The 14,317-nt window shown below is 34.2% G+C and overlaps 1 protein-coding gene across 14 annotated transcripts in view; it reads right to left on the bottom strand.

Moving 5' to 3' along the window:
• Positions 1-2,400: 2,400 nt before the first annotated feature.
• Positions 2,401-14,317, bottom strand: part of agla (amylo-alpha-1,6-glucosidase and 4-alpha-glucanotransferase a) — a 54,313-nt gene continuing 42,396 nt past the window's right edge. For 13 of the 14 annotated variants that reach the window (XM_087239859.1, XM_087239852.1, XM_087239860.1 and 10 more), the window contains exons 24-34: positions 13,478-13,653; positions 13,169-13,271; positions 12,117-12,342; positions 10,506-10,617; positions 10,065-10,200; positions 9,825-9,937; positions 7,850-8,061; positions 5,664-5,761; positions 5,489-5,576; positions 5,263-5,396; positions 2,402-2,952 (exon numbers count right to left, since the gene is read on the bottom strand). In XM_087239859.1, coding sequence (XP_087095985.1) covers positions 2,835-2,952; positions 5,263-5,396; positions 5,489-5,576; positions 5,664-5,761; positions 7,850-8,061; positions 9,825-9,937; positions 10,065-10,200; positions 10,506-10,617; positions 12,117-12,342; positions 13,169-13,271; positions 13,478-13,653 — 1,516 coding nt within the window. In that variant the 3' untranslated portion in view covers positions 2,402-2,834. 14 annotated transcript variants of the gene reach the window in all.

Raw genomic sequence — 14,317 nt, 5'->3', positions numbered from 1 at the left:
AGGCATGAGTCATGGAAATGCTCTGATTTTGGCTCTGAGAGCTCAATTCTCAGCCAAGCATCTGCACTAAAGGAATCCCAGTTTGAAGCTGCATGGGAAGCACTGGCAATTCTCTTCTTTGGGTGATATTCAGCTTGTGTACATGTTTAATACTTAAGAAATGCGAATCGCATGTTTGTAACTTCTTTAATTTAAATGTGGAGGAACAGTTAATCCCACAATGAAAATTGTCATCATTTACTGTTGTTTCCAAGCCAAAAAGTATTTTGTTCATTAATAAAACACGCAAAGAAGTACATAAATGTGAAATAATGTAAACATTTAATTACTAAGATTACAATAAATAATCAAACCATGATTCATGTATGAGAACAAAGCCTTTAGTTTCTAGTTTGATTGTGGATAAATATCTGCCTTTTTTCTGCTTTCTAGAATCTCGACATGTGTGATTGGGTTTGGGTAATAATATATATATATATATATATATATATATATATATATATATATATATATATATATATATACACACACACAGGGTGGGCCATTAATATGGATACACTTAAAAAAAAAACTTATTGGGAATTTCACAAGAAAAACAATGGTGTGCTTCGTTTTAAATGTAACTTTATTCTTTCATGAGTTATTTACAAGCCCCCTCGCATTTACTAATGTACCACAAACAGGACGTTAATATCACCAACCATACCCATTTTATTAGGGTGTATCCATATAAATGGCCTACCCTGTATATTCTAATGAGAAAATGATTATTCTTAGTTTGCAAGTAAATAATTGGGACTCACGTAAATTATCAAAAATGAACAAAAGGACAACAAAAAAAGATTAAATTAACTAATAAATGCAAATGCTGATGATACATAAAAATAAAAAACTTAATAATAACACTGAAAAAATATGAAAATATTAAAAAAAAATTTCTTAGAGCAGGGGTGCTTAAATTTTTGCATATGAAGAGCCAAAAACCAAATATAATTAAGAGCAGCAAATCGAATGTAAATATACCAAACTATTTTACATTTAAGGTGCAATGGGTAATTTCCTAAATAATAATATTTATTAAAAGATAAAAATATATATTTTTTAATTATAACTTGCAACAAAAAACATAATCAAATGTATAACAGTGTAGATCAACGCTGACAACACTAGTCAAGCAGAATCTGCCTTTGCCTTGATTCACGTCGGGTGACAGTACGGACATTTAAAAAAAAAAAAAAAAAAAAAAAAATATATATATATATATATATATATATATATATATATATATATATATAAATTCTGTAGCTTAACAATAAAACTAACAAATTAAAGGTTACATTAAATTTGAAATGATAATCTCTTAACCATCCCCATCTTTCTCCCTCTCTTATCAGATGGGATGGTCGGCCAAATAAAAGGTTACCATGGGTCAACGTTGGCCTATGGGCCCTAGTTTGGGCATCTCTGTCTTGTTTTGTCTAAAATTCTTAAATCCAAAAGCTATTTTTTAACAAGTAAAAATATGGCAATGAGGTATGCAAAATAATCTTGTTTTCAAATTATTTTTCTTTAAAAATTATTAAAAAAAATTAATCTTTTTTTATTTATTTTTTCCAGAAAACAAGAAAATAATACTAAGATACTTGATTATCTTAAGTTAATATTAAGACATTTGGGGGTCCGTGGCATCAAAAATCTTGACAACCCCTGCTGTTAACATTGATCTCTGACCAGTGTTTAGATGTGAATTGTTAATTAAATCTGATCATCAAATACTGTAATTATATCTCCTCATAAGGCTCGTCTCAAATCTCTTGATTAATGGAATTATTTTCATATTCATACTTCTCTATTATTTTAATGTCTTTACTGTGTGACATCTGTCCAACACAACTTCCTGGACAATGAATAGCTCTAGAGTTTGATCATTTGACAATTAGTTACCTTTAAGAAGATCATCTAACAACCCCACAGTCACAACAACAGGTCCAACAGCTGAATCTGAACAATAGCCTAGCTCTTTTCTAGTGAGTATTCAAATCCACCAACATTGTGTTCTCCTGATTAAGTGTTAAAATTTAGTATTTTGTTCTGACAGAATTCATTCCACAGAACAAAAAATTGGGTGCAGCTCATTGCAATTATTCTTGCACTATTAATTTCTGTTCCACCTTTGATCATTATGAGTAGTTTTACAGAAAACACTAATGCTTTAAATAAATGAAAAAACAAACAAACTTTATAATACTTTTTCTTTAATTTGTAGAATTTAGCCATGCAGCAATTGTTGAGAATGCACAAATTGTAAATACTTTCAGTGAACAAATAATAATAATAATAATAATAATAATAATAAATAATAAAAAATATGTAATAGTTGTAAAAAAAAGTCCAGATATACTGTGTTTAAACATTCGTTTTATTTCATATATATTACGTTTTCTATTCTTCTACATATTCAGTCATTTCTAACATGCAAACAAAATGGTTTGTGATTTTCTATCCTTACAGCAGTGCGGAAGATGTTTGTGTGCAGGACAAACACTACACATTGACGTACCCCAAAGGGGTTAATTATGGATTATACTTGACATATATTGAATAACTCAACAACATGTGACCATGTACCTCAGTACAGCTACGTGGAGGACAAACTCACAGTTTCTAGTGGTCTAGCAGAAGCTGGTGATGAGGACGTCCCTAATAAATGCTGGAAAGTGTAGTACTTTACGCTGTCTCAGTGCTAACGTTTCCTCAGGCCTGTTTAAGTAAAGAACACACAAACAACTGCACGGGAACACTTGTGGAAGACGAGGGGTAGAGATTTTTTGTGTTCACAGATCATGAAGCACCTCGAGCACTGCGGCGAGAGACCAGGCCTGAGTTTCACAGCTGAAGGAGCAGTACTGCCCGTTCTCATTAGTGAGCTCCGGAAGACCCTTCCAGGATGATCTGGGAAACAAAACACACACGTCAGATCCAAACCACATGTTTCTGATGCTCATATTATGGAATTTAAGAGATTCTCTCAGAGATCCTGGGTTGTATGGTCTATCATAACATGACATAACATTGACATTTTTCCACTAAAGTGTATTTGTGCAGCCGAAAATGTCAGCCCTCTTCCAAAAATGCTCAGCTCTGAGCACTTCAACTCTCAGGGTATTTAAAAAATGAAGAGAGCTCAGATTTTGTATAAAATGTACACCTCGCTGAAGGACTATAGCTGCGTCCCAAATGGCACACTATACACTTTGCTCTTATCCACTATGTACAAACTACTAAATAATATATGTCACGAGTATAACTGCATTCACCATAGGGGGCAGTATAATCACTCTTGAAGAAGATTTTTGCTTTCACAATCCAGAACGTCAGTGCCCGGAAGCTCCGCCCCTTCCGCTACGTGAGCAAAGCAGCGTCCATTAAGTGTGTTAAGCGTCCAACATTCCACACTTTGTTTAATTGGTTGAATAATTGCATCATCCGGGTATTTAAAGTGTACTTATTATTCTTAGAGTTTTCAGAGTGAAAGCATTAATTACACTATTTATACTACAAAATGGTGCATAATAGTGCATAACGATGTAATTTGGGACGCACATTATAGAATACACTAGACATGTCACTCGTTTAGTTTTGAACAAGGAAAAGTGTAACGGTCAAAATGGCGAATGAAGTCCTGCCTTGGTACAGGAGCCAATCAAATACAGCTATAGACTGATGAATCACAGAGAGCAAGGGCTCGAACGAGACGTAGTTTTAGGTAAGAACACATATAATGCACCTCCCATCCTATAAACTCAAAAAGTTTTGTGTTTTATGTTCAGTTAGAAAAACTATTTGATTATAAAAACTGGTCAAACTGTCATGTTGGATGCCGATGCAGCATGACAGAATCAAAGGTGGAACATCATTATTCCTTTCTCTTTACAACTAGTTATAGCACCACACAAACTTGACCATCTCATGTCCAATGTAACATTTCTGAAGTTGAATAAATTCAAAGATGTCAGTATAACAACTTCTAAACCACTTGTATGTGTCAAGTGATCAATTGTGTATCCCATTCTGCACCCATACTCATTTCAAATGTTCAGCATAGCTTCTAATTTTACTAATAGTTTGGCTTAAGTATCAATTCCCACTATTGGCTACTTGCTTATTACCAGCTTATTTTTAAGATATTAGATGGCTGTTTATTAGTGCATACAAAGTATGACCTTATTCTACATCCCTCCTACATGACTAATTATTATTAAAAAGCAAATTAGTAGTTTATTGAGCTACAAGACAAAGGTAATTGTTTATTAATAGCAATAATTGTACCTTAAAAAATGTGATCCCGATTTCTTTAAGCTGCTCTGAACTTGCCCATAAATGTACTTAAATGGAAAACATCACCTTTAAATTGGTAATGACACCAATTTATTCACCATGATTTTTTTAAAAATAGGTGTCCATAATAAATACATTATTATACCAAGAATCAAGAATGACATCAGCAACTCAAGTTTTTCTAATCAGTAATTAAGTCTTTGTCACGTACCAGATAACTTGTTAATTAAGAGAATACACTTCTGCGCCACTGACAAGTTTTCATCTTATAGAATCCCCTATATTACAGTAGGGGAATGCATGTCCTGAGTGAGGTACATGACTTCTACTTCTCCAGGGAATGAAAAAATATGACAATCAGAGAAAGTGAAGGTAAGATCAAGAGTAAAAATTAACCTTCCTTTGGCCTAAATTCTTTCATTATCACAGCTAGCTGCACAAAAATGATCAGCCCTGTCAATGTGTACATGTGCACACAAACACATATGCGCACATACATTTGTGCATGTGTGTGTGTATGCATGTATTGTACATATCCGTGTGTGTGTGTGTGTGTGTGTGTATGTGTATTTTATACTATACCTTGAAAATGCACTACTTTTAGAAAATGTTGCATTTCAAATTGGGATGAACACATAAAATAGAATAAAAATAGATTTGTATTTTTAGTTTAAAAGCAGACGGTCTTTGTTTTGATATATAATATAGTCATATATTTCAAGCATAAAATTTTTTGGTGGGCCATCAAATTTAGGTGAAAATCAGTAAAATTGCTGGCGGCAGCTGAACTCTTAAAAAAAGGCTGGTGAGGAGTTTTTTTTTTTTTTTTTAAAGAAAATTAAAAAACAATAAAAAATGTTTAAGGCATAATAATATTTTTTGTTTCAGATGATAAATTGTTGCAATAATTGTTGCAGAGCTTACCTTTCCATGTGGACATTATGGCGAGAGAGAACATTCTTCACCAAATACACAGTTTTGTCATAAGTGTCTTTGCCCATCTTCTTCGCAAAGTAGATCTTTGCGCGGAGAAAGTATCCAATAGGCCACAGCCACTCCTGATAAAGAGAAATACAGTATATAGAAATGTAGGACTTGTAAGAAACAATGTAAGAAACTCCACTAATAAAGTCATTCATGTGGATCTTACAGGGCCCTGATGATAGTTGAAGCCTTTGGCGAGGTTGTAGTTGTCATTGTCCAGTGAATTGTCATAAACGCCACAGTAAACCATGTCACTAACGATCAAACAAACATGAGTCACTCATTAGGCAGGAAGTGTTGTTACAGATAATTTATGTTGGTAGGAAAACAAGCAGTCTCACTCTGGGTCTAAAGTCTTCATCCCAAGAGGTCCGAGCAGCTTCTCTTCTGCCACGATCAGTGCTTTCCAGGCATGCTCCACAGTAAACAGCTCTGGAGCCTGGGAAAACAAAACCATTAGAAATACACTATTAGGCTTTTTAGTCATTAAATTCATCAGACAAAAAAGTAGAAACAATAATTATCTCCTTCACTGGAATTTATGAGTAGTTTAAGGATACATTTTTAATTCCCACATACAAACATTGCAAAGATGTAAAATGGTTTTCATATTGGGGAATGTGGGACTTGTTTTAGTGAAAAAGTTTAAATTATGAATTAATAATTAAAAACTAAATTCAAATTCAAATGAACACTTAATATTTGTTATATATTTAAGAACATACAGTAAAAAATTGTAAAATCATAAAAATAAAAGATCTAAAATAATGTAAAACAAAAAGTAAAGATAAAAATTCCACTAAGTTATCCAAATTGGGATCAAATCAAGCAAATATAAATTAAATTAAAACCCCTATCTTTGTTTTATTGTTTATTTTTAAAATAAGTAAATGTATATGGTTCACATTTTACATGTTTATACATGATGGGCCCTGTCATACACCCGGCGCAATAAGGCGCAAGACGTGTTTGGCACGATTTGTTGCTATTTTCAGACCAGCGCAACAGTAATTTTCATGCTTTGCGCCACGCTGATTAAATGGCAAATCCATTTGTGCCACTTTGTGGATTCATGGGTGTTCTGGTCTTGAAAGGAGGTGTGTTAAGGTGCATTGTTGGCGAGTTGCTATTTTGAGGAACTAAAATAGATTGCGCCATTGACCATCTAAAAGCAAGTCTGAAGTCCAGCACAGAGCGCGTTATTTACAGTATGTGCCTTAAATGTGTACACATTGCTTAATACACACAGGATGTACAACAATACGCAAATATCAAATGAAAGTAATTAAAGGTTTAAAATATTACAAAAATTATTATTTTCTACATAAATATAAAAACCATTACCTTTATACCTTATTCTTCTTGGTGGGACTTTTTCAGTTTATTCGTGACAATTTGCTTTTGTATAATGTAATTGTTATTAGCAGTATTATTTATTATATGCATATTTATATTTGTTTTAATAAAAACAAGCTTAGATTTGTCCACCTGTCGGGTCTTGGACCATATGGGGCATAGGACGTGTGTTTGGATATAACTCTGTTCTTTGACCACACTTCGTTAATACTGTTCATTTATTCCATTACTGGAAATTGGAAATGAATTCAGAAATAGTTTTGAAACAAATCTTTGAGCTTAACAAATGAAATTAAATATATAGGCTAATGGATGTCTTTAGTGGAGTGTGTACATCGTTTCCTTATCCTGGAAAATTAAGAAGTAAACAGTAAAAGTAAAGAGAAAGTAAAGAGGCCAAATGTTTATTCACGTGCTGCAGATTGCCTGTGTAACTCTTTCCTCATAGTAAAGCATTCAGTTTTTCCACTTACGAAGTCCGGCATGTAAAAAACAAATGCACCATGGCGTTACACAACTGTTGAGACAACCTGAGATGTATAACCAAATTACAGGGGGGCAAAAAAGAATTTAGATTGATGGCAACATTAATATTTTACTTATTTTTAATCTCAATATATTTTTGTTTCTAGTCTGGTTCTAAACATTGTGGTTCCATAAATTAATTGTAAAATTGTACACATTTTTAGTGGTCAGAAACCAAACTGACACACTTTAGTTTGCATTAAGCTAATTATAATTACTTCCTTTAAAGATGAATGTCTAAACAAGTAAAAATAAATTAGCAATTAAAATAAATAATTCATTAAAAATTTTAAAGCAAGTTAATCAGAAAACAAGCAAATAGTAAAGCAAATAAAAAATATAAATCAAATTAAGCACAAAATAAGAGTATAAATAAGCACATGAACAAACAATAAAACAAAAACAACTAACTAAGTAACTAACTAACTAACTAACTAACTAACTAACTAACTAACTAAACTAAGAAACAATAAGCACACACTCCATTTTGTAAATTGAAATATACTGGCTAATTTTTTGGCATGAATGTAATGTTAGTACTTCTCAGGACAACCCTGTTAGTACTGAATACAGTGAAGGATTTGCTGATTATTTCCTCCTTCGGACTTGATCAAGATTAGGTGTCATTTTCAGAACGACTCCTCACCACCACCATGGCTATGGTAAAGTTGGGTCTGAGCTGGTAATCACACCAGGGGCTGGAGGCTCCATAGCTGTCTTTGTAAATGCCACGCTTATGGACCAGCTCAGGATGCTTCTCGTTGGGGTCATTCGGGTCATGGGACACATAGAACATCTTCTCAAAGTTCTTCTGGATTTTCATTTCCCATTCATCATAGGCCACAGAGAGCTGTTTCCCTGCAAAATGACATACACATTTGTACATTTAAAAGTGTCATGAATTGAGAAATTATAATCACATTGATGCTTTAAGAGGTAACTGTACTATAAACACATCCTGTATGTTTCACATATCAAAATTTTGATGTGAACCTCAGAAGCCAATCTATTAAAACCGATTCTAACATTAGGAAAGAGTGGATGAACATTATATTTAATGGAGTTATTCATTGGGACCAAATTTAGTCCCTTGTTCAATGCATTTTACTGAGGATTTATTTACAAACAAGGATTCATTTATAACTCTGGATTTTCAGAAAGACTGACACAAAAAAATTATGCTGTGCTGACAATCCTGTATTGGACAGTTTAAACAGTGTGTTCAGATTAAGGAGGGTCAAAATAGGTTAGACTAAAGTATATTACTTATAAATTATTATTTTATATACTTTTTAATATAATTAGATGTGGTCCCACAGCAAAGTACAAAAAAATATATATATATAGCTGCAAGCAGCACTGAATAGGCCTTACTGAATGGCCTTAGTATGACAGAGAACAGGTCAATAAGCATTAATTCAGCAATAAAGGCAGAATATGTGAAAATCATTTATATCTGCAAGTAGGATGTCGCTATTACTCTGAGTATTTTTATGTTGCAGTCTTCAGGCTCGGAATTTTTTTCCCAAACACATTTGCTACAGATTAAAGACTATATATAATTTTAATGGTGTTGCAAATCATCAGGTGCACTCTCCGAAGAGCCACCACTGACAAACGGATGTTGCTCTGATTCAAGTTTTAGAGAGAAAATTTAAAAGCACTTCAGTGTTTGTGTGCTCTCCTTTTGTCTGAGGTAATTAGTTTGCCTTTATCACTGAAATGTGTATAACACAGCAAAGTATAAAACTGATTCATTGGTTAATGTCATATGATATAAAATGCGTTTGCGGCATTCAGAAAAGTTTCGATGTTTTCAATTCGCTGCACTGTAGGCGCACCAGGAAAAAGTGAGTGTCACATCCCATGAATGTTGCAACCGCTTTGCTCGTTATTTTCACAATCTTGCCACAATTATATATTTGAAAAAACAAATTGACTATGCAAAAAATGCAATATGTGAATGGCCCCTAAATAAATATCAACTATCCACAACTGAAATTTACAAAAACTTAAAAATAATAAAAGGAAAAAAAGGAAAAATTACTAATAATTATTTTTACTATATTACTATAAATAATTTTTTTGTAGGTAGTGGGGCGTTACAAGCCATTTACATTTTGAAAAGTCTATAGGTAGCCATTTTATCACACCAAGTTCTGAAACCCATTTCTGGAAAAAAAATACTTTGAAACAATAATAATAAATGGAACAGTTCCAAAAGGAATCGGCTAAAAAGCAGATCAGAGGTCAAGATTTTAGATGGACATTTAAAATTCAAAGCTTAACGAGTAGCCTTGTTGTCTACATTTAATGCAGAATTATATATTTCAGAATTCTTTCAAATGATTACTCTGTTAGTGATTTTAAATCTCACCAATATAAACAGAACATAAATATTATGTATTCTTCTCTACACTGAATACAATCCATTTAACTTGCCTGCTATCATTGACTTTTTTTGTTGGTAAAAGACAGCATCACTTTACTTTCTACCTTCTTAAACAGCCTGTACACTGAGAATGTGACTGATGATGCCTTAACATGCTGGCAAAATAGGCAGCTCACTCAGCTTTGGAACAGATTTAATGTTATGAAGACTTGCATTCGGATCATCTCACCGTCTCTCTGTATTTTCACAGTATTATAAGGAAAGAGCCCTTTTTTATGGAGCTCCACCAGCCAGCGTAAGGTAGATTTGCACAGACCCACAATTTCCACCGCTGATCCATCTCTGCACAGATGTACAAAACAGTCGTAAAGAATCATAGGAACAAACATAGAAAATGAAAACAGAAAGATTTTCTAATTGATGGAGTTGTATAATTTATAAATAGGATATATCTGGTTTTAGCACATGCCTGGGTGTAGCCGGTATCCCTTTGTTGCGGGCCCTCTCACTCTCTCCCATTTTGTCCATCCAGGTCCCACAGTTGAACCGATTTCCACCATACACAAAGCCAGTGTCAGGGTTCACCTTGGCCTCTATATTGAAACCTAAGAAAGAGCATAAGAAAGGCAAAATTTACAGCTGGTAACAATCACTCATGAACTCCAATTAACTACTGGTGCTTTATTGAATACTTATTGTCCTCTTCTGACCAATTTCTCTGAGAGGAGTGTGCATGGCTAGCTGTGTATGCATGGGATTCTTTTGATAAAATAGCTTTTGAAACGAATGAGTGCAAAAGTAGACAACAATAGCTTTAATTTCTGCTTTAACAGCCCCAAAACAAAAGCAAAATGTGTGCTCAAATCAGGACTGAAAACCTAAATGTACTATTAAAAAGGCTTTACTGTACCTTCATCTCTCATGTTGCGATCAATCTGTGGTCCGGCATTCCTCTCTCTGAACTCTATACCCTGCATGTGGCGCTCCATGGCCTCATGAATAACCTCATACAGTAGCTGATCCTGTGGCATCACCAAAACAAAACATTAAATACAACATATGAATAAAAGTCAAAGCAACATTTTATATGTATGTTCTGAATGCATTATATAGTCTATTATACCTATAATTGAATTAAATCAACGCTTGTTTTTAACAGGGCAACATTAAATCATCAAAAGTGACACTATATACAGTCCTTCTGTGAAATTTTTTTACATTGTTTTTCAAGTACATTATAATGGGATGTGGGCTGCACGGTGGTGCAGTGGGTAGCACATTCGTCTCACAGGAAGAAGGTTGCTGGTTCGAGCCTCAGCTGGGCGTTTCTGTGTGGAGTGTGTCGGCATGGGTTTCCTCCACATGCTCCGGTTTCCCCCACAAGTCCAAAGACATGCGCTATAGGGGAACTGGGTAAGCTAAATTCACCGTAGTGTATGTGTGTAAATGAGTGTGTATGAATGTTTCCCAATGATGAGTTGCAGCTGAAGGGCATCTGCTGAATAAAACATAAGCTGGATAAGTTGGCGGTTCATTCCGCTGTGGTGACCCCAGATTAATAAAGGGACTAAGCCGAAAAGAAAGTGAATGAATGAATGCATTTCAATGCGATGTTTAACAGAGCAAGAGATTGTTTTACTGAACAGTATTTTCTATTGTTTTTATTATTATTATTATTTATTTTAGTTTAGCCGGATTATACATTTAAAAAAAATGCTAAAGTTAATATTAATAGCCCCTAAGATGTTTTTTTTTTTCAGATTGACTACATAACATACTGTACTGCTGTCATCCAATGACTTGCCGGATTAATCTAACCTACCTAGTTAACCTAGTTAAATCTTTAAATTGTCCTTTAGGCTGAATACTAGTATATTGCTATATTTAAAGGAAAACTAATTTTAAAAAATGTAGTGTCTTCATAGCAAAGACAAGAATTTCTGTTTAAAAATTTGTTGAAAAAATATACCATTAAACAGTAAGTGGGAAATATTAGAAAAAGAAAGATGATAATTTTGTAATTTTGTCTTAATTTATAATGAATATATAATGATTTCCACTATATTTTCTTTAGACAGACAGTCCATTGAACCCACAAGGAGTTGGACTGTTGCCTTCAAATGACGTAGTCAAATGCATCAGATGTGTGATTTAGAAAAAAAACCTTCAGAACAGCAAGTTGTAAACAATTTATTAAAATAAAGATTTTTCATTAATGCTATTTGAAGGTGTTTCTGCAGTTCAGTTTTTAAAATAATTAAAAAATCTGTTGTCCTCTGTATTTGTTTATGTTTTATTATTTATTATTTTATTATTTGTTTACGTCAATATTATTCAGTTAATCAATTCAGTTTCAAAGTAAACCGTTCCCTCATATCCACAGAAAAGTTTTCAAAATAATTTTTCTATAGAACAGAAATAAATCAGCAGTATTAAGATCTTAGTCGGTTTACTACATTAAAGAATGTGTATTTTTTATTGGAGAATGAGATAAAGTTACTGGTTAAGAACATGTGCTCACCACAGTGCCAGCTGTCAGGGGCTTCGAGTCATCAGTGGGGTACATTCGGGACACAGGGCACTGAAGGATGTCAGTACCATTGGGCACCATGGTACAGTAGTCCTGAATGCACTGTAGCCACCACCACACTGCATCACGACAATTAAAGCGGGCCCCTACCCCCTCACCCAGCAGGTTGGGGATCAAGCCATGTCTCAATGTGCCAGCAAAGGCCAAGATGATGTTCCTGTAAATCAAGACCACGAGGAACAGAAAGAACCAAGAAGAAAAGCTCATTTAAACATTTAAAGGGAGAGTTAGAAAATTCTCCCCTTCTCCACTTGTTTCAAGCCTGTTTGAAATGTTGTGAAGGAAAAAACAGCCATTGACTTTCATAGTATTTTTGTTCCTACTATGGATGTCAATAGTTGTTGTTTTTTTCCAAACATTCATCAGAATATCTTGCATTGTGCTCAACAGAAGAAATTCACAAGAGTTTAGAACCACTTCAAAGCAAGTACATTGACCAGGAAATTCATTTTTGGTCAACTATCTCTTTAACCAACATTACAAATCTTTCTCAAATGATTTTGGACAGAAAATTTTAAGTAATAAATCAATCATGCTGCGGGTATCAGTAGTAAACCTGTAATATGCTTGTTTCTGTAATGCCTTTACATTTGATTTGTTATCATAATTTGTTTCATAATTCAGTTCTGTTATAAATGAACACATTGATCCATTTTTTTTTACAAACATTTAACCAATGAAAAACACAGAGAACACTATAAAGAGCTTGTTTCTAAACCTTGGACCTCCATTGTATGAAAAATTGCAAGTAAAACACATCTTTGGATATCTGTCTGCAAGTTATAATATGCTGAATTTACACCTACACCTGGTTAAAATGTGTTCGTCTACAGTACACTGCTGAAAAAAGATAGACTTTAAAAATCATATGTGAAACTGAAGCCTGACTCAGAAGCAAACTGTAAGGTGCCTACATTTTTACACCTGTTCAACATCAGTCTTTACTTATTATTATTATTACAGTAATTAATGTAATTGAGTACCTGGCCTCAAGGTAACGGCCGGTGACCAGTAGTAGTCCTCGCAGGGCAATGAAGGTATCCCTGCCCCAACAACGGAAAATTCCGGCGGAGAAATGCGGCAGGCCTACGAAATGAACAAATAATCAAGACCACAAAACAACAATATAGTTATTAAATACTGTACCTAGATTTAAAACTACAATCTTGAGTCAGCAGCCTACATACTTTGGCTATTCAGCCAGCAGCAGTCAATAATTCATTTACCCTGGTGACCTGTGCAACTTAATCGTGACATATTTTTTTATAGCATTTGGGTCATTATAAAATCACCTGCCGCCATAGAGACACAGCACTGCTCCTTTTCCTTAGTGATTTCATTGACCCGGTAAGGCACGTCGCTTAGGGCTGGCGAGAGAGGTGGAAGAGCTGGGAAACGTCCAACACCACACATCTGGACTGATCCCAGAGCCAGCAACTTGACAAAAGATGAGCCATCCTGCACAAAACTAAAACAAGAACATAATAAGGGCAACTTAAAAACAGTCTACTGAAATCTCTTGAATCAGAACTTTGAGCTTTTGTTTTTACTAAATATAATGATGGGCACTCTCAAAACATGCTAACTGCTAAAACATGCTTAGTATTACGCAAATAGAAAAACATGTAGAAGCCCACAGGAAATCTAGACAGGAAGTGCTGGGGTAGAGAAAGGGTAATGAACATTTACAAAGCACACAGTACTAAGCTACACTTCATTGTGAAAGGTGTAAATAACATTGCTAAACAAGTTAAATATCGATTGACTGGATACACGGGGAGAGCCAATCAGCTAAAAATAATTTAAAGGGCACCTATGATGCATAATCAACTTTTGATGCTGTTTGGACAGAACTGTGTGTTAGGCATGGCCGGTAATACAGTAATATGGTATATCGCGAGATCTAAAAATAGCAACTGTGTCAGTTTAAATACCGTTATACCGTCATAAAAAACAATGCACTTAAATAGACAAGTATTAAATATCAAATATCCCTTATCCTTTACAAAGGCGTAAGCGTCACAGTGTGGAGGAGAGAGAAAGAGAGAGAGAGGGAGAGGGTGAGGTGGCGAGTCGCGCAACAAGTGACCTGCAGTTTGGCAGTATTTCCGAGAAGGGAGACGTGGTAAATA

The sequence above is a fragment of the Danio rerio genome, chromosome 2 (genome assembly GCF_052040795.2).
Source record: "Danio rerio strain M-AB ecotype USA chromosome 2, GRCz13ab, whole genome shotgun sequence".
Taxonomy (NCBI): Eukaryota; Metazoa; Chordata; class Actinopteri; order Cypriniformes; family Danionidae; genus Danio; species Danio rerio.
This window is presented reverse-complemented; position numbering and strand designations above follow the sequence as displayed.